A 19,328-nucleotide genomic window follows, 5' to 3' on the forward strand; every position below is an offset into this window, starting at 1 on the left:
GCTGATGGGCCTATAGTTAGCTGGATCCACTTTCCTCCCTTTCTTGAAGATAGGCACCACATTGGCCTTCTTCCAGTCTTCGGGCACTACACCAGAGTGCCAAGAGTTTTCAAAGATCTGTGCTAGAGGCTGGGCTATGATGCTCGCCAGCTCCTTGAGTACCCTGGGGTGAAGATTGTCAGGGCCGGCTGACTTGAAGGTATCCAGCTTCTCAAGATGTTCCTTCAGAAAGTCAGCATTAAGGGAGGGCAGGGGATCACCCTCACCCGGACTTCCCGGCCCTGTAGCGGGCATGGGCACGGGCATTTGATGTTCAAGAGTTTGTATTTAGAACTGCACAAATGTAACTTGAGCAGGATGCTGTTAGTCTTTTCTCTACTGCATCCTGGCTCTTGCCTCCACACTTACGCTTCTAAGCCCTGCGGGGTATTTGGAGTCACAAGGAATTAGCAAATAGAGCCCAAGAGAGCTGTGGAGGTGCAGAGACCTGTGCTACTGAACCCTGAGACCTGTACTACTGACCCGCTCCCCTCTCCATCCCCACCCCAAGTATTAAAATTCACAAGCTAAGACAAGTCCAGACTTAACTGGCCTCAGGGATACTGTCAGAAAAGTGAGGTCTGAGGATATGGGGTTACATATTTAAATAAGCACAAATTAAATGGATGGAGCACAGAGTGCCTTGGGAGGACACATTTGCATAAAAGTATCTGCCAACATCATTTTAAAACCACAGCTGTGCATCAATGCATTTTTGAAGCAAATGGTTCCAGTGAGCACCAGAGTTTATTCACTTTTCCAATAAAACAACAAAGAAAATAAGATTGCAAATATTTTAACGATATTTTGGGGGTCCAAACCTCAATATCTTGCTCTCACACAATCCCCCCCCCTCCCCCCTTTTGAGGTCAATTGGTTCATGGTTGGGCCCATCAACATACAGCTATGGAATCCCAGTAGATGTGCACAGACTAAGAATCCTGGCAATTTCCTATAGGCTTTTAATGACTTACAAACCTGGCATTGTAATGGCTTAAAGATCTGGTGACCACCTGCTTTTTCAAATCCCATCCATTCCAGCTCCTTTATTATTTCTGTAGCTGTGACTGCCTGAGTTAATTGGTACAGTATCCTGAACCTGAATAGGCTAATGGCAGACTTGGAAGAGTGCTGAAATCATGACAACAGTAAAAGAACTAGAGTAAAATGTTCCGACTTCGTGCCTGAGACTCTTTCATGTCAGGCCCCGACAGACAGATTTCTCACCTTCTATTATCCTCTACCTGGCTATTTTTGCTCTTCCACTTGTGCCTTCTTCTCTTTATGCTCATGTTATATTTGACCTGACCTTCTAATTCTGATAGCATCTGATGAAGTAAGCCCACTGCTTATGAATGCATCTCTGATTTAGTCAGTCTATAAGGCATAAAATCTACCCTGCTTCCTGCTTCGTAATTCTCATAATTTCTGCTTCACAACTAATTGATAATCTTTTCCCTCACCTTGTGTTACACCTCCCTGTTCCCACCTCTACTCCCACTAACTCTCTCCTCACCATTAAGATTTTAATAGCTTTATACCAGCAAAAAAGCAGAAACAAAAAGTTTGGCAACTTACAACTATAAGTATATTATAATTATAGTTGTTATTATTATTACTATAGCCCAACTTCTGATTATATGGCCCATGAACCATTACTTCCTGAAGCAAATAAATCCCAGTCATGTCAAGTTCTGCTTAAGGAAGGACTGAATAAGAACTAAGACACCAACTTTACAGTTTGGCTTATATACAAAAAAGGCAAATATGTAACCTATTAAGATTACACACCCATTGTCTCTCTCACCCCCCACCCCGCCCACACATATACATATATCATATAAAATGCTGATGATGGTTACCTGAAATAGATATACATCTCCAAAAGAATTGCTGAGACAGAACACATTTTCCTTCTTGGGGTGTTCAGGGACAGACTGCACTATGCTGTCCTCCGCAAACAGGGCGTATCTAGGTGCACTGCTCTGCTCCATGGAATTCCTCCCATATGTCTCATAAAACAACAGGGTACAACCTTGAGGATGAAGGAAAAAGAAGGGAAAAAAGTGAGTTCCTAGACCCAGGAGTTCTCTTCAACTAGCCATCTATGAATGAAGAGTTGAGACCAAGGATGCACATTAATGATGGTGAATATTACAGCTGTCTCTCGATCTGAGTTTGGGAGAAACGGACTTTTGCAAAGGTAATTCTAACTATACAGACAGGAAATAAAAACTGGTATCCAACAGGAGAAAATATTTTCTGAAACAAGCTACCTTGGACAAAAAGGTAGTTTAGTCAACTCAGGATGCCAAAATAGTATATATAGAAAGGATTAATTTCTGCATAGTAGAAGTGGCTGTATTTCCTTATAAATTTACAGAATCAATTCTCTCAAACATCAACACTTGCTAAAAGGGTTAGGAGAAATTCACTAGTTCTAGTCTTCAAATAATGCAGGCTCAAACTCAGTTTGGTTCCCATGTTCTATCTGCCAGTTTCATACTAAGACATTAATCACTATCCAAGTAACTTGGATGTTACAAAGAGAAATGGGGTGTGTGCGTGTGCACATATATGTGCTAGGAGAGCAATACAGCAGTGTGCAGACAATCCAGAAAGTTTTTGGAGAGTGCTGGGGACAAAATTCCTGGAGCAACTGCTGGAGCGACCAACTAGGGGCCATGTTCTTCTTGACCTGCAGCTCACAAACAGGGAAGAATTCATGCAGAATGTAGTAATGGATGGCAACTTGGGCAGCAGTAACCACGAGGTGAGACACTTCTGGATCCTGAGGAAAGGAAAGATGGAGAGCAGCAGAGTAAAGACCCTGGACTTCAGAAAAGCAGACTTTGACTCACCTCGGGTAACTCAAGAGTGCAAGGAACAAGCCATCCTGATAAGCAGGAAGACAAGTATGGCAGAACACCAGCTTGGCTTAGCAGGGAAGTCTTCAGTAAACTAAAAATCACAAAAAGGAAGCTTATAAGAAGCGGAAACTTGAACAAATAACTAGGGACGAGTATAATAGTATTGATCAGGCATGTAGGGATGAAGTCAGGAAGGCCAAAGCGCAATTGGAATTGCAGCTAGGAAGGCACGTGAAGGGTAACAAGAAGGGTATGTCGGTAGCAAGAGGAGGACCAGGGAAAGTGTGGATCCCTTACTGAATGGGGAGGCAACATAGCAAGAGAAAATGCAGAAAAGGCTGAAGAGCTAAATGCCTTTTTTGCCTCAGTCTTCACAGGCAAGTTCAGTTCCCAGATTACTGAACCTGGCAGCACAGTTTGAGGAGGAGGTGAACATACAACATTCACCTCCTCCTCCAGTTTGAGGAGGAGGTGACAGTTCAAAAGAACAGGTTAGGGACCATTTAGAAAAGCTAGACTTGTACAAGTCCACGGGACCGGACGGGATGCACTTGAGGGTGCTGAGGGAGTTGGCTGATATGACTACAGAGCCACTGGCCATCATCTTTGCAAACTCATGGTGATCAGGCGAGGTACCAGATGACTGGAAAAGGGCAAGCAGTGCCCATATTTAAGAAAAGGGAAAAGGAAGATTCAGGGAATTACAGACCAGCCAGCCTCACTTTAGTCCCTGGGAAAATCATGGAGTAGATCCTCAAGGAATCCATCGCGAAGCACTTGGAGGAGAAAAAGGTGATTAAGAACAGTCAGCATGGATTCACCAAGGGCAAGTCATGCCGGACCAACCTGACTGCCTTCTATGACTGCCTCTGTGGATGTACAGAGACCAGTGGATGTGGTATACCTTGATTTTAGCAAGGCTTTTGATACAGTGTCCCACAATATTCTCGCGGGCAAGCTAAGGAAGTACAGGTTAGATGAATGGACTGTGTAAAGTGAATAAAAAAAGTGGTTGAAGCATTGGGCTCAGAGGGAAATCATCAATGGCTGGCAGCCAGCATCAAGGAGTGCCCCAGGGTTCAGTCCTGGGGACGGTTTTGTTCAATGTCTTCATCAACGAGCTGGAAGATGAGATGGAGTGCACCCTAAGCAAGTCTGCAGATAACACCAAGCTGTGGGGAGTAGCAGATATGCCGGAGGGTAGGGCTAGGATTCAGAGCAACCTAGAGAAATTGGATGATTGGGCCAAAATGAATCTCATAAGGTTCAACAAGGACAAGTGCAAAGTCTTGCATTTAGGATGGAACAATCCCATGTACCAAGTACAGGCTGAGCCGGTCTGGATCAGGGTTGGGCAAAGTTTGGCCCATGGGGCAAATTGGGCCTATGGTGGACTCCATTTCCCAGCAGCCCCTGTGGCAGCAGCTCCTTCTAGCTCCCACCACCAGATCCAACCTGGCTGCCCAGGCACCCTGGCTGATCCATGCCAAACCCACCAGCAGGGGCAGGACCCACATGGACAGGGCACATGTCCAGGCGGCTGGGATGGGGGCTACGGCCAGAAGCAAGAAGGGGAGGTGGGCCAGGGAGACTCTGGAATATTGCAGGAGGCTGGAGCCAGAGCAGAGCCACTATCCACTCCCTGCATGCCCCTGCGATGAGCACAGGTTCTATAGACAGGGGCATGCAGGCAGTGGATCACAGCTTTGCCCTGGCTCCAACCCTGCACTGTCATCTCCACAAAATCCCAGACCTGGACCTGGCCCCAGCCTCAGAGCAGCTCCCTGTCCAGCCATGTGCCCTGCCTGCGCCGCTCCCAGTTGGTGTCCGTAGAGATACCAGGAGCAGCAGGGTCATGACAGCATGGGGCCGGGTTCTGCACCCCTGCACTGTCACGGCTCCCTCGCTTCAGGGGGGTCTCCATTTAGACTAGTCTGGAGCAGCATGGACAAGGGCTGCTGGAAAACAGAGTCTGGCTGCCAGCCAAATCCACCATTTTGCCACCCCAGTCTGGATTCTGCTCTCCAGTTCAGCCCACTCTATTCACTGGATTATACCAGCTGTTAAAGACAAACCACTTTGGATTTCTCCAAATTTACTGTACGTGCAAATTACACTTGTTTAAATATATATTTTGACACCCTTAAGTTATTAGCAATGTACAGATATTTTTCAACACATTAAGTTTTGAAGAAACTACCACAATATTTTTTTTTATTTTTTTTTGCAGGTGCTAGGTATGTATGTGAACATTTTTATTTGAACCAGGTTATAAGAGACTTGTGAGCATTGTAAGTAGCTGGGTCCACATATTCACCGTATTTCTGACTGCCCTGCTGGGGCTGATTATAGTCTTCCTGTTTTGATCAAAAGCTCGAATTGAAGGGGAATTGGTGGGAGAGCAATTTCCCTTGTTAAAATAAATGAATTAGAGAAGACAGATGGGAAGGAAAGGTCCTCTTTCTATAGATTTACTATTCAATCTTGGGTCTTGATGGCCCTCTAAGTATAGTGAAGGCCTCAGGACATTGATGAATTTAAGTCTGGCAGGTAACCAGATGGTTGTGAGCCCCCTGTGTATTTATAATTAAACATCTCAACAGAATGTAAAGAAATATGCTTCTCTCTATTCACAGAGGTGACTATTTTTAAGTAGTATTTAAAAATATCTTGGCTATTTAAATTTCAACAAACAACAAATTAATCTGAGATTTGCTCAAACCTTTAAGAAGTGAGTATCTAATTCTGATTTGGTTAATAGTATTTAAAAAGAATTATGCTTTGATATCCACAAAGGTAAGTTTACTTTGGCTACAGAACTCTTTACAGGATGGTAAGGGTGCATTAGCAAGGAAGTAAAGGAACATGTATTTATGAAAAGCTAACCAAAAAAAAAAAGTTCCTGTATTGTAAAGATACCTGTAACACTAAGGAAAAGTATTCACAAGTAAAGATGGAGAATGAGGCTGAAGGATTTGCCCATGAATGACTAGTGCTTCCTGAGGCAGGGGGGGAAGCACCATTTGTCAGCGGCAGCATCGGTGGCGAGCAGGAACTGCCCATAGACATTGGCCGCAGTGTCGGCGGCAGGGGGATGGTGACCAGCGATCAGCGACTGCCCACAGAAGCCAGCGGCAACCAATCTTCGGGGGGGGAGGTGCATGTGCCCCCCAACCCCACGTCACCTATGGATTTGCCAAAGGCTATCCACCAGGTCCACTGGATTCCATATTAGTGCTCTGTCCTATCAGCCATACTGTCTCCTGGCCTGCAGAAACGCTGAGTATGATATTGCAATATACTTTGCATAAAGTGTTTTGTGAGTGCTTCAAGAAACCACTAGTGGCATAAAAGACAGAGCAAACTCATACCTTATACTCAGAACCTTAAACAAAGGCAAAGAAAAAGACAACATTAAGATGACACTATTTCCCACATGTTGGCAGGTATGATTCATTTTACTACCTCTGTCTAGTGATAAGAGGTCTTTTAACCAGTTAAGTCTGACTTCATTTTGGTATCTTGGCAACAGATTTCAAAATTATTGTACAAAATTACTGTATTCCTTTCTTTTCTCCTGATCTTAATTTTAATACATTGTATTATCTTAGTCATTCCCAATATTTCCTGTTTGGTATTTAATTTTCTTCAGTTCTATACCCATACATGATTTGTTTTTCTTGAAAGGGCAGTCTTTGGGAAAGTTATTATTTTCCCTTCTCCAGCACGAAACACACTAGGAAACTATTAAGGCTGATTATTCTCTTACTTATTAGCTTAACATTATGTTTACTGAAAGGCCGATCCTATAAAATTAACTATAAAATTCGACGTGTTTACCCATTAAATTGCTCTCCTCCCCACAATCTATGTTGATTTTCTTCCTTGTGCTCCTTGATGCCCCGTTTACAATTCACTTACCGTCTCCACCAGACTCAACAGCACATGTACAACCTTGACTCCAACCCATTAGTCACTTGCCAACCCCAAAACAGCATTATATTCTAAAAGGGCCGGTTTTTCCTGGTGCTATTCAAAAACATTAGTCACAATTTTGAAGAGTGAACAAAGCAATAGAGATATAGGGCAGCCAGGAAGAATTCAGTGGGGTATATGAGGGGCCACAGTGGGGAAGAGAAGGGCCAGGTTACAGAACTAGGGTGAGAGATCAGAGTCCTTATGCTGAGACAACAACAGAAGAACAGCTTCTTCTATCATGACTGCCTAAGACTCCTTGGCACACAAGCAGCACTGAGACTGACCTGTTTGTCCGTGCATCAGCACCGTAGGACTTCACTCCTCATAATGCCACTGCCTGGTGCAGAGGAGAGTCAAGGCCACAATGGCTATGGAAATGATTGTGTCTGCACTGACTCATCAGTACTTTAAAAACCCCTTTGGTAGGATCAGGAAAAAATGAGGGTACCTGTACACATGCTGGGGGCTGCTCTGACATGTTGCAACTAAAATGTGTTGGAGCAAACACGATTATTCGAATCTGTGGAAGTGTGGTGTGCTTATTAGCATGCTCCAACCAGCTTCCATGTCTTGTGTATCAGCATCCCCACACTTCAAAATGGTGGTGGGGGCACTTCAAAGCTCATTCACTGAGCTTCAGTTAAAGTCCCTTAGCTGCCATTTTGAAGCATGGCGATGCTCATACACAAGATACCGTAGGCATCTACCTCAACTGGGTTTCTGGAAGTTGAGTTTAGGCACAAACGTTTGAATCACTCAAGTTTCACAAAGTGGTTAACAAACAAAAGATATCCTTCCTGTTGACAGCAGGTTCAACGAGTAAGTGAGTAATAATTTACCTTTAAGTGTTATCCAATACTGCTTCCACTTTCTCCGGGCAACCAGCTCAAGCTTTTTCTCTTTCTGTAGAGTTACTAGCGGTTTGAAGAAGAGCCACCCTGCTTTGCGCACAACTCCCTGTTCTTTTTCATACAGCAGATCCAGTTGCTCTAAGGAGCTGAGTGATTCACTGCTGGAGTCCTCTGTTTCAGTGGATGTGTCTGTGTTCTCAACATTAGTCCTGCTTATATCCAGCTCCCGCATGAAATTTTCATAAATGTTCTGCCTCAACACATCACTGCTGATTGCATTAGTGGATTCACTTCTCTGTGACAGAATGGGGCCAGAGCCAGGTGACCATAGCAAACTGGATAGCTGTGGTGGTGCCAGAGTATCTGTAGCAAGGTTATCAATTCTGTTGTCAAAATACTCACTGCCTTCTTTGGCTTTCGGCTCCTGTTAAATAAAGCAAATTGCAAGGAATCAACGACTTGAGGGACAGAGGCGGGATTTTATAGCACCTTTTTTGTTTGTTTGTTTATTCCATTTGAACTCTTCCAAAGTGAGTCTGTTTTTGCCTATGTGATACGTTGCTAATCCTAGAAATCTTTGTTCCCGATAGTGCTACTACTAAATTTTTATTCCATAGAATTCTTGGGCATTTTTACATGTGCTCTGGGGGGTGGGAGGACCCTTTAATTAATTAGAGTGACTCTGAGAGGTGCTCTAATTAAAGCACCCACAGCATCTGCATATCAGCATCCAAAATGGCAGTGGAGATGCCTTAATTAAAGCTCGTTGAACGAGCTTTAGTTAAAGGTGCCTCCACTGCCATTTTGACATGTAGAAACACTGATACATGAGACATGGAGGCTGGCTGGAGCACACTAAATAGCACACTCCAGCTGACTTGATAGAGACTACTCCAACACACTCTAATTACAGAGCATTGGAGCAGCCTCCCAACACATCTACAGACACCCTTTAAGTCTAACTGTTCTACCAGCAGCATCAATGGACTGGATACGCCTCAAAGATATTGCAGAATTCATCAGTAATTGCTTCCTAGTCTGATGGGCACTGGAACAAGAGCTACATACAACTGACAACTGTACATTAATCTGCTTTCCCTAGGTCCCTGACACACGTTACACTTAAAACATGATTAACTGGTTAATTATGTCTTAAGTAGTGAGTCACCCATTCATTCAATTAATGGCATGATGAAATGGTTAAAATGCCACAAAGCTATTATACATTTTGTGTAATGGGCAATAACTTTGTGGCTGGTTCGTATCACACCTTTAACTGAACATGTGGCCAGTGCTCCCAGCCTCTGGAGCACACAGGAACCCTATAAGACTCCTGTGTGCCCCAGAGGCTGGGAGAGTTAGTCAGCTGATCAGGGCTCCCAGCTAAGGGAGCACAGAGTCCTCAGCTCCCATGTACTTCCCTGGCTGGGAACATCCATCAGCTGATCAGGTCTCTGCATACCAAGAGTTCCATATGCTCTCCTGATCAGCTGACCAGGACTCTCCCATGGGAGCACAGGGGAGCCAAGTTTCCTACTTGCCAGTGCAGGGGGCTCATGATCCTGGGTTCCCCCAGCACTGGCAATTAGGGCTGTGTGAAGATTCAATTCGGTGGAGATTCGGCCTGATTTGGTGGGCAAATCTCCAAATCAAATCAGAGGACCCTTTAATCTCTCTGAATCAAACTGGAACCCTCCGAATAGATTCTGGCGACTGGTGCCTCCTGCTCGGTGACTGGTGCCTCCTGGATCTGGAGTGGGGCACCTAGGGTCCCCCTGTAGCCAATCGCTGAGCTAGGAGGGGGCACAGGGGGCCCCCAGCATGCTCCCCGGCAGACCCAGAAGTGGACCACAATTACTTCTGGTCCACTTCCAGGTTCGCCACCGAGCACATGGAGGGCCCCCGCAATCCTGCGGGACACTCCATGTACCCCAGCACCACAGCATTCACAAGACACACTGGTACCACAAGGTACACAGAAAAAACTTTTAAAGCTGTGTCTGTGTTTGAATCACTGATTCTCCAAACCAGCATCGAATCTTCAGATTCAGAGTCAGCCGAATCGAATCAGGGGCAGCGATTTAAATCAAATCTGTGATTAGGGCCAAATCCAAATCGAATAGATGCCCACTTGGCACACCCCTACTGGCAACATAGTGGCAGTATGGCATGGCAGGAAGCGTGACTGTTTGGATCGCACATCAGATCCCATAGTGCCTCTATCAGCAGCCTTAGTCTGATGAAATACAGATGTTACTATTTGCACTCCTACCTGCCTATAATACAGATGACAGCAAGGGTACTTTGGTTTATTTTAACAGTATTTTTACCCTGGGGATGAAATTAAATAAAATATAGGTGGCAAGCTTTCAATATTTGACCATTTAAAAATCATGGCTTTCTGGATTCAGGGATGAAAACTGTTTCAGTGGAGCTCCATTTATTCCACCCTCTAAATATTTGACTCTTATTTGTAGTATGAAGCGTAGTTGGCCACTAAAGAAAAATTAGGGTCTGAACTATAGTTAAACCTGGTAAATTTACCAGGTACCTACCAGAAAGTGTGCTCAACTTTGTTCCAGAAAACAAAGAGTACCATATTTCCAAATGCAGTGGTATCTAATCTCTGATTTATTGAACACACTATTTCAATGGGGGCCTGCAAGCAAATCCAACAGTATATTCTGTGATCTGTTTACATGATACATGCTTACATGGGGTGACTGTCTCTTCCCTTTGTAGGGCAGGTTTTCTATGAAGTGATTTGAGTTGCCTACTCTACAGCATGATTTTAACTTTGCACTGAATATCCCACATGACCACTCATGCTCCATTCTTACAACTGTATGTTAATCTGGAACATATTGCATGGTCTAGGGTAGGGATGTGCAACTTATCTGTCCCTGTGGGCTGGATAAGGGTCACTGAGCTAGTCAGTGGACCAGATTGGGACTGATCCCCCATGCTGCATGCAGCATCCGTGGCATGGGGTCCAACCCATGCCCCACACACAGTGCATGCCAGCCCTGCTCTGGCACATGTGCTGCATACAGCACTTGGGTTGGACCCAGCACTGCAAGGAGCACAGGGGTTGGCCTGAGATGCACACTGTTTGCAGTATCCACACCCAACCATCTCTGCAGCCTGGCTTTGGGACTGGTCCAGATAAGGCCCCAGGCCATCTGTGGGCACCAGAGCCAAAGCGCAGGGCTGGTCCAGCAGGGTGCTGCATTCAGTCTGCACCTTTGACCTCCCATGCTATATGCAGCACGCACACCGTGCTGGCACTGAGCGGACACCAAACTCTGGGACTAGCACATGCTTGCATGCAGTGCAGAAGGCTCAACTGACCACATGAGCTGAAAGTGGTACTGAGGGCCAGCACACGGCACATGCTGCATGTGGCCCTCCACTCAACTGGCCCTGCACACTGGCTCTGGCACAGCCTAATCTGAACTAGCCTTGGAGCGAGCATGCAAAGCTGGTCTCGCACAGGCACTGCACGCAGTGCAAGCTAGACTGACTGTCTCTACCGCATGTGGCATGTGGGGTCAGTCCAAGACCCATGGGCTGGATCATATGGCTCCACAGGCCCACAGTACATATATTTGACACTTTTGGTCTAGGCCTAATAGTCTGATTCAGCAAAGTACTGAGCATCCTCAACCCTACTGACACCACAGGGTTCTTGGCATTTCACAGGATTGGGCTGTAGACTAAATTCCTCTACCATGAACCATTGCACAGGTATGATAGCCTGATCTTTCACCCTCCTGATTACATTTTACTGGTAGGATTTTTTTGAAGTGTAAAAAATAAGTGAGAAAGAAAATATTTGGTCCTATTTGTAGCAAGGGAATTAAAAATAAAAGTCTGACAAATGAGACTGGATAATACCAAAAGGGCCCTAAGCAGGCCAACCAGAAGCAAAGCTATTACCCAGGAAAGCTCAAGTTTACCCTGCCTCTATAGGGATATTTGTTTGCACTCTGACTTCTGGGCAAGGATAAAATAAACAAACACTGGTCTCCTGTGAGCAAGTAACACCAGAAGCTTTGAAAGCTGCCGCCAGTTTTCTCCCCCGCTTCACTTCCAAGTTGGTGCTGATCAGAAATGTACAAGAAAAAACGATGCCATGTTTTGATAGCACAATGACATCTAACGTACAGCCAAGAGCAACAATGACATCCCATCCAGTCGCAGATGTCACAGAAGAGGTCAATTTTCAACACAAAGGCCACTGCTGGTAGGAATTTCAGACATGCTAAGTTTAATTAAAAGATTATGTTTTGGCACAGTACCTTTCAATCTTGTAAGAAACTATTCTAATATTTAGATCTTTCAGGCCTCCGTGCTCAGGAGGATATGCGTGGTTTTCCTGTAGAAGTGCATACTCTTAAGATCATATTGGCCTTTGGACATTTCACCAAGATTATTTACTTGACTTATAGTTGGTGCTCAAAGAGTAAGCTTCTATCTACTCAACAACTTGGTTTTTAATACAGACCATTTGATACAGCCCTTATTAGGGAACAGCAAGAAACCACTATGCCTTAGAAGAGTATTTATACTGGAATAAATCACAAGTGGCACTACTGAAGTCAACTGACTTATACCAGCGCAAAACGCAATACATGCTGAATAGAAATGCAAAACTCCAGAACTCTTGGTTAAGAGAGGATGCCTTTTATTAGGCCCAACTAAGAAGTCTCACACACACACACACACACACACACACACACACACACACACACACACTATCTTTTTCTGCAAGCTTTCAGGCACACACCCTTCCTCAGGCTCAGGGAAAATTCACTGCTGAACAACAAGAAAGATTTCTATACCTCCCTGCCATCCTGACACCACCAGGGAAGGAATCCTGCCTTATCGGCACATCAAAGAGTAACTTAAAAAGACACTCTCATGGACCCAGAGGAACAGACTTCCAACTTCAACTTCCTCTGTGCAAAAATGAAGTTTATTTTCTACCTATGGGGACTTTTTACCATCTTTAATTTTCCCTAAGCCTGAAAAAGGATGTCTTTGCCTGAAAGCTTGCAGAAAAAGATAATTTTTTGTTTGCAATTTTTTAGTTGGTCTAATAAAAGGTATCATCTCTGAACCAAGAGTTCTAGAGTTTTGCATTTCTTTTTGTCTCAGACCAACATGGCTACCAAATATATCCCTGATACAAGATCAAAACACAGAAGATGCCTCTGAAATACAAAGTGTCCTCTAAAAAGCTGCAGCCCAGAGCAATCCTAAACGCCAATCAAAGCCAAAGAGAATACATTCCCTAATATGCAAGAGTTGGGTGAGAGATGGATTCATATTATTTGGATATTTGTCTTTAGATTAGAGGAAGAACAGCAGTGGAAATCATAGATCCATGCTGAAAATTACAATAAGCAACAGTGTGTGGGCAGCACCAATCTCACAAAGTACAAGTGAAGAGACATGAAGACATCATTTTTTAACATGATATATATCTATATCTATATCTATATCTCTATATATATTGAATCCAGGCACTGACAAGGTACAAGTCTCTGGTGTAAAAAGGGAATTTTCCTCCACCCATTTCTTTAACTCAGTGTTGATATTTTAGTAGTTTCCAATTACTCTTCAAAAACACACACTCCCTTTCCCAGTCCAAGAAAGAAAGAAAGAAAGAAAAGTTATATTAATAAATCTGGTGAATGTATGTATTATTAGCTAGCCAATGATGTTCACAAGATTCACCACTAGTCTTGCAAATCACAGCAAAGAGCAATAGGTTTATTTAATTTGACCATGAACCGCCCTTTTAACAACAGGATTAAATTTGTACTGAAGGGTAATTTGTGCCCCTTCTGTGGCTTCTGAGAGGACCTTAGCAGCTGAAATGGGGAAGTCCTGCTGTGCAAGAGAGCATTATTTGGGGCGGCTGTGCAGGGAGAGCATACTTTGTCTGCAACAGGGTAGGGGTAGAGGAAGACATCCATCACTACACAGGCTTAGCTTACTCAATGGCAGGAGAATATGTTGGAGTTATAGAGCACTACTTTAGCCACTAGATCAAATTCAACTCCCCGCAACCTAGGAGGATTCATATTTCCTATTTCACAAACATCGATCCAACTACTTGGACTGGTTGCAGGGCTAAAGGTTTGGCACCTAACGTTTACCTGAAGTTGTTTTCCATATTTTCTAGTCACCATTATTAATATAGTGGTATCCAGCAGGTCTGATCCTTGTAAGAAAAGGTTTTAAGAAATGTACAAATAATGCATTTTGAGTTCGGCTTTGAAAAACATTCAGATGTATGAAACAAAAGCCCTGAATAGAGCCGGGGGAATGTTCTCCCACAACGAACTCATCGAAGATGAGTTTTTTTTCTTCCTTTCCCCTATACGAGGAGTTTCTGCTACCAAAATCCTAACTGCATCTGCACAAAAAAGTAATTCTGTTTCTATTCAAGCTGCACCCAGAAGAACATCTCTAGGTCGCTGATGTGCCCCAGAATGGTTGCAATATCTGAAAAGGAGTCTTTGGCACATCTAGATGCTAAGAGACCTGCAGCGTGGGAAATGCATCAACACTGTTCTGAAGGAAGACATGGTATATATATGAAACAATGTAAAATATTGGAAAGAGGAGGATAGGGAATGATGTGGGCCATCGGATTCCATCACCAGCAAACTGCTGGTTTTAAGTACAAAGTGGTCTCCTAAATTTTCTTACTTTTCCGTTTGCTTTTAAATTCTTTGTTTCCTACTGTACACTTACATTTTGGTTTACAAAAGTAGGCATAAACTTGGAAGCAGCTCTAAAAACGATGTCATTCCATAAAAATGATTCAGGAAGTGTTTATTCTGGTAGCTGAATTTTATTTTCATGAAGCATTCACCTTCACACTAAAAGTCCTGACCACTCCATAAGGACAACTGTAGCTTTTGACCTAGTCCACAACCCTTCTTTGACCCAAATCACTAAAAATGTGCACCAGTTTTGTCCATGAAGTAGTTTTTATCACAACCAAACAGAGGCTTCCTTCTCTGCCCACACTTAATACACAATGCTTAGGTCAGAGGTATCAAACAAATGACCTGCAAGCTGGATCCGGCTCATGGAGCCCTATGATCTACCCTGCAGGTCTCAGACTGACCCCATGATCTACATGACAAGGGGAGCTGGTCTGGTGAATAGGCTGGACCCAGGGCTGTGGGCAGGGGGCACAGCACTGGATGCCAGTACTGAGCACATGCTGCATGTGGTACAGACTGACCTGTGCACTGGCTCTGGCATGCATGGACAGCCTAGAGCCCAATCAGGATCAGCCCCAGAGCCAGTGCACAGGGTCAGGCTGGCACGCGTACAGCATGTAGCCCATATCCAAGACTCTGTGCACTGCATGCACAGGGGCTGTATGAGTTTAATACTCTTGCCTTAGCTGTACAGTTTCTTAGCATTTGGGGAAAACTAAGCATTGCCTCAGCAGGGGCTAGAGTACTTGGGGTATGTAGCAGGAAGCTTGGTGCTCCTGCTACTTTAAGGATAGGCAGGCTGCAGTTGAGGCAGAGGCCAATCGAGGGAGTCACATGACCCAAAAGGGGCTGGGTTTGCAGGATATAAGCCCAGGACGTGAGCTGGGCAGGCAGTCTGACATGGAAGCCATGGAGAGAATTGCTCCTGAGCAGAAGGGATGCAGCAAGGCTCCTGAATAATACCTGAGCTGGGGTAGGCAAGACTGGTGATTTAGACATTGAGACCGTAGGGGCAATAGAGGTCTCAACTGGCCTGGGTGTGGGGCCAGGACCCAAGGGATAGGGGCCAAGGCCAAGCAGCAGGGCCACAGCTAGAGAGAGTGAAAGACCAGGGACCTACAGGAATGGTCAGGGACCTGTAGGCCAGGAGAGGCAAGAACAAGCAGGGCCAGGGGCCCATAGCTCAGGAGGGACAGAATTGGTTGGAGGTAATGGTGAGGCCTAAGCCCAGGAGAGGTAGAGAACACAGGTCTAAAAGAAACAGAGGCCTTAGCCCAGGATGGGGAGAAAATGCAGGCCTAAAGCCAAGAAAGGTTGAGATTGTTTGTTTGAGGTATGGAGGTCCAAACCCAGGAGGGGCCAGGATGGTTAAAGGCACTGGGGCTGGAAGTCCTAACAGTGGCAGAGACTGTTCCTGGTTTAGAGGCCTGCATTGATCGGAGTTGATAGTAGGGCTGAAGGCCCATGGATGACAGAGTGACTGGATTGGGACAATGGGGCTTAAGGCTCAATGATTGGTAACATCTGTGAGGCTTAGGCGCGGCTGAACAGGGAAATGAGGAGGCCGTGGAATAGCCCTGAGGGTGATGAGCATAATGTCTGTATTCAAGGGTGTGAGATCTTGCTTGGGAAGCCCTGGGGCAGCCTCTCTTTTTCTAAAAGCATAATTATACCAAGGTGTGGCAGGAAAGCCAAAGGAGAGATTGCCCCAAGAAAGTAGAGGTGACAAGGGCTAGGGGAGGAAGGGGGTTCTCCAGGGGCATAAAGACCATGCCTGGGGCAGGACCCTATTACAGGGTACATCAGTGATATTTAACTAGGGTTCCAGGACACTGGGGAGTGCCAACCAATGCTTTGAAAAGTGCTACAGTATGAGGAGATGAGGCAGATGTGAAGACATAAGCAAATAAGTTGAGGCTCAGGCTCTACTTGCTACTCCCCTGCCTCCACTTGACTACTCCCTCAGCCCCTCTGCAACAAGGTAGTAGGCAACCATTGATCCTCTGGATCATGAGGTACACAAAGAGATCTAGTCAGGTGCCTGATAAATCTGCTTGTATGGAGTCCTGCAATCATCACAACATGACCTTCAACGTGTACGCCTAGGCAAGAGTATGGAGGAGTAGACTTCCTCAAGAACTGCACCATCAAACCCTTGCTGTACTTACAATATATCGATGACATCTTCATCATTTGGACTGAGAACCTGGAATCTCTACTTGAGTTCCACCAGAAATTCAACAGTCACCATCCCTCCATCCGACTTTCTTTAGAATACTCCAACACCAACATCCCCTTTTTAGACACAAGGATCAGTATCCAGAAGGGTAAAATACAGACCACAGTATACAAGAAACCCACAGACCAACATACATATCTGCACAGAACCAGCAATCACCCGAAACACACCAAAAAAGCAGTGATATACAGCCAAGCCCTCAGATACCACCGCAAGAGAACACCCAGGATCGCCACCTCACCAATCTTAAAAAGGCTTTCACCCAGCAAGGACACTCCTCCAGAGAGGTAGATCGCACGTTTGAAAGAGCCACCTGGATACCACGTGAAGAACTGCTGCAGTACAGAAGAAAAACACCCACAAATCGCACACCGCTGGTTATGACCTATCACCCATCCCTTGAACCTGTACGGAAAATCCTCAAAAAATTGCAACCCATATTAGAAAAAGACCCTATTCTTAAAAAGATCTTCCCAGAGCCACCCATCCTAGCCTTCAGACAAGCACCGAACCTCGCCAACCTCATCACCAGAAGCAAACTTCCTCAACCCCAGAACACACCAAAAGGATCCAGACCGTGCCATGACAAGAAATGCAAAACCTGCCCCCACATCTCCACCACCCCCACTATTACTACACCCCACAACAGAGCCATCAGCATCCCAGGATCTTACAGCTGCACCTCCAGGAATGTAGTATACCTCATCCAATGCACCAAATGCCCTGATGGAAGATATGTAGGAGAGACCAGACAACAACTGCGCACCAGAATGAATGCACACCGGAAATCCATCAAAGACAGAAACACCCAATTACCGGTGGGGGCACATTTCTCACAGGAGGGCCACTCTCTCTCCAATCTCTCAGTCCTGATCCTCAAGGGAAATTTACACAACACATCCCAGAGACGAGCCTATGAGCTCCATTTCATCAACCTGCTGGATACTAGAGATCAGGGACTAAACATAGACATTGGATTTTTGATACATTATAATCTGCCTGGCAACTGACTCCCCAGCCCAGCCCAGCCCCTGGCTTCTTTACTTTTCATTCCATCCAGGAAGAGCACACACCAACTGCTGCAGCTTCCTGAGCCTGACGAAGGGTTTTTGAACCCGAAAGCTTGCTTAATAACTATTCTCCAACCATTTGGGTTGGTCTAATAAAAGATATCAAATTTACCCAAGGAACCTTGTCTGGAGGAGTAGAGGCTTTCCAAGACCTACTATCTCCACTTTAAACCACTGAGACAGAATCCAAAGGCCAGACTAAGTACAGACATTCAGTGCCTCCATGGTTGTAGCTTCTGCCAGAGAGCAACAGGTAAGGACTGATGTTGACTGACTAATATCTCAGCAAGAGCATGTTTCTGTCAGGGTGATGTCCTGAGAGGGGGGCTTTTCTCCAACCAAGGAGTACACACAAGGCAGTAGGGGCTAGGGTTTTGAGGCACCCCATACACACCCTATGCTGTGGAGGTTGCAATACCGTGGTATTTTATAGGAGCTGCCCTGCCATGGGTAGCCCTACCACATTGCCACCAGGCCCTCCAGTTAGATGCAGTTTATAGTCATACACAGGGCCGCAAGGAGGTAAGCACTGTAATTACATAGTTTTTGAAGTGGAGGGCAGCTCAATTCATGACAGTTATGGAGGAGTGCTTCAAGTTTAATCAGGGGTGCCTTGAGTCTAAAAGCACTGAGAATCACTGGGGTACTTGTACAGATCAACACATACGGCAATGCACATGGGATATTTTACAAAGAAAAAGGAGAGGGAAAAGGAAAGGAAAAGAAAAAAGCTGAGCTGAGCAGTATGACTCTAGTTATGATACTCTGTGTCCCCAACACTCCTGGGGGGAGAGCTGCTTTTGAAGATCAGCCTCTGGGATGCTTGACAACAGGGGCCCTGCAGCCACTTCACTGCTACATTTCCAGGTTTGGCACATGTAGGTATGAACAGGCCATGCCTGCAAAAGGACTTCATTCAGAGAGTGACAGATTGTTGTAGCCCTAGCAGACTCCAATGTTATGTGGCCTCAAAACAGGATAGATCAGACAAAGTATTTCCAAGTCAGACAAGTATCAATGCTATTTGTATATGGCACTTGTGCAAATATCTGGAATCCTGTCCACAATTCTAGTCACCCATGGTCAAGAAAAATGAATTCAAGCTACAACAAATGCAGAGGAAAACTATTAGGATGATCAGGGATGGATATAAATGGTACTTTTACCATATCTGGCAGCAGAACACCATCCCCTCAGGCACAAATGCTGTCTCCTAAACTGGGAACAGTGCAGCTGCATCCATGCCACATCACAGGTGGCCTAATTAGCATAGGCAGGAGCTAATTAACACTATGGAGAGATTTTGCCAATTAGCCTGCCTAAAGCACTATGTACATACAACTATACTGTGTCTGGTTATGAAGGAAGCCTGCCCCAGAGCAGTGCAACATACATGAACACAACACTCCAGGGCACCAAATCAATGTGGCCTAAAACTTTGGCTTGTTTAGTCTAAAACAAAGGCTTATCAAGGATGTAATTGTTTCCTATAAACACATGGGGAGAATGGAGAGCTGGGGGAGGGGGATAGGGAA

The 19,328-nt window shown here is 45.1% G+C and overlaps 1 protein-coding gene across 1 annotated transcript in view; it reads right to left on the reverse strand.

The window, feature by feature from the left end:
• TIAM2 (T cell lymphoma invasion and metastasis 2) overlaps positions 1-19,328 on the reverse strand; it is a 239,870-nt gene that overhangs the window by 137,301 nt on the left and 83,241 nt on the right. Inside the window, exons 5-6 of the mRNA XM_014519343.2 lie at positions 7,727-8,162; positions 1,902-2,074 (exon numbers count right to left, since the gene is read on the reverse strand). Of these exons, the coding sequence (XP_014374829.1) occupies positions 1,902-2,074; positions 7,727-8,162 (609 nt within the window). The remainder of the gene's footprint in view (positions 1-1,901; positions 2,075-7,726; positions 8,163-19,328) is intronic.

This window comes from Alligator sinensis, unplaced genomic scaffold, assembly GCF_000455745.1.
Source record: "Alligator sinensis unplaced genomic scaffold, ASM45574v1 scaffold331_1, whole genome shotgun sequence".
Lineage (NCBI taxonomy): Eukaryota > Metazoa > Chordata > Crocodylia > Alligatoridae > Alligator > Alligator sinensis.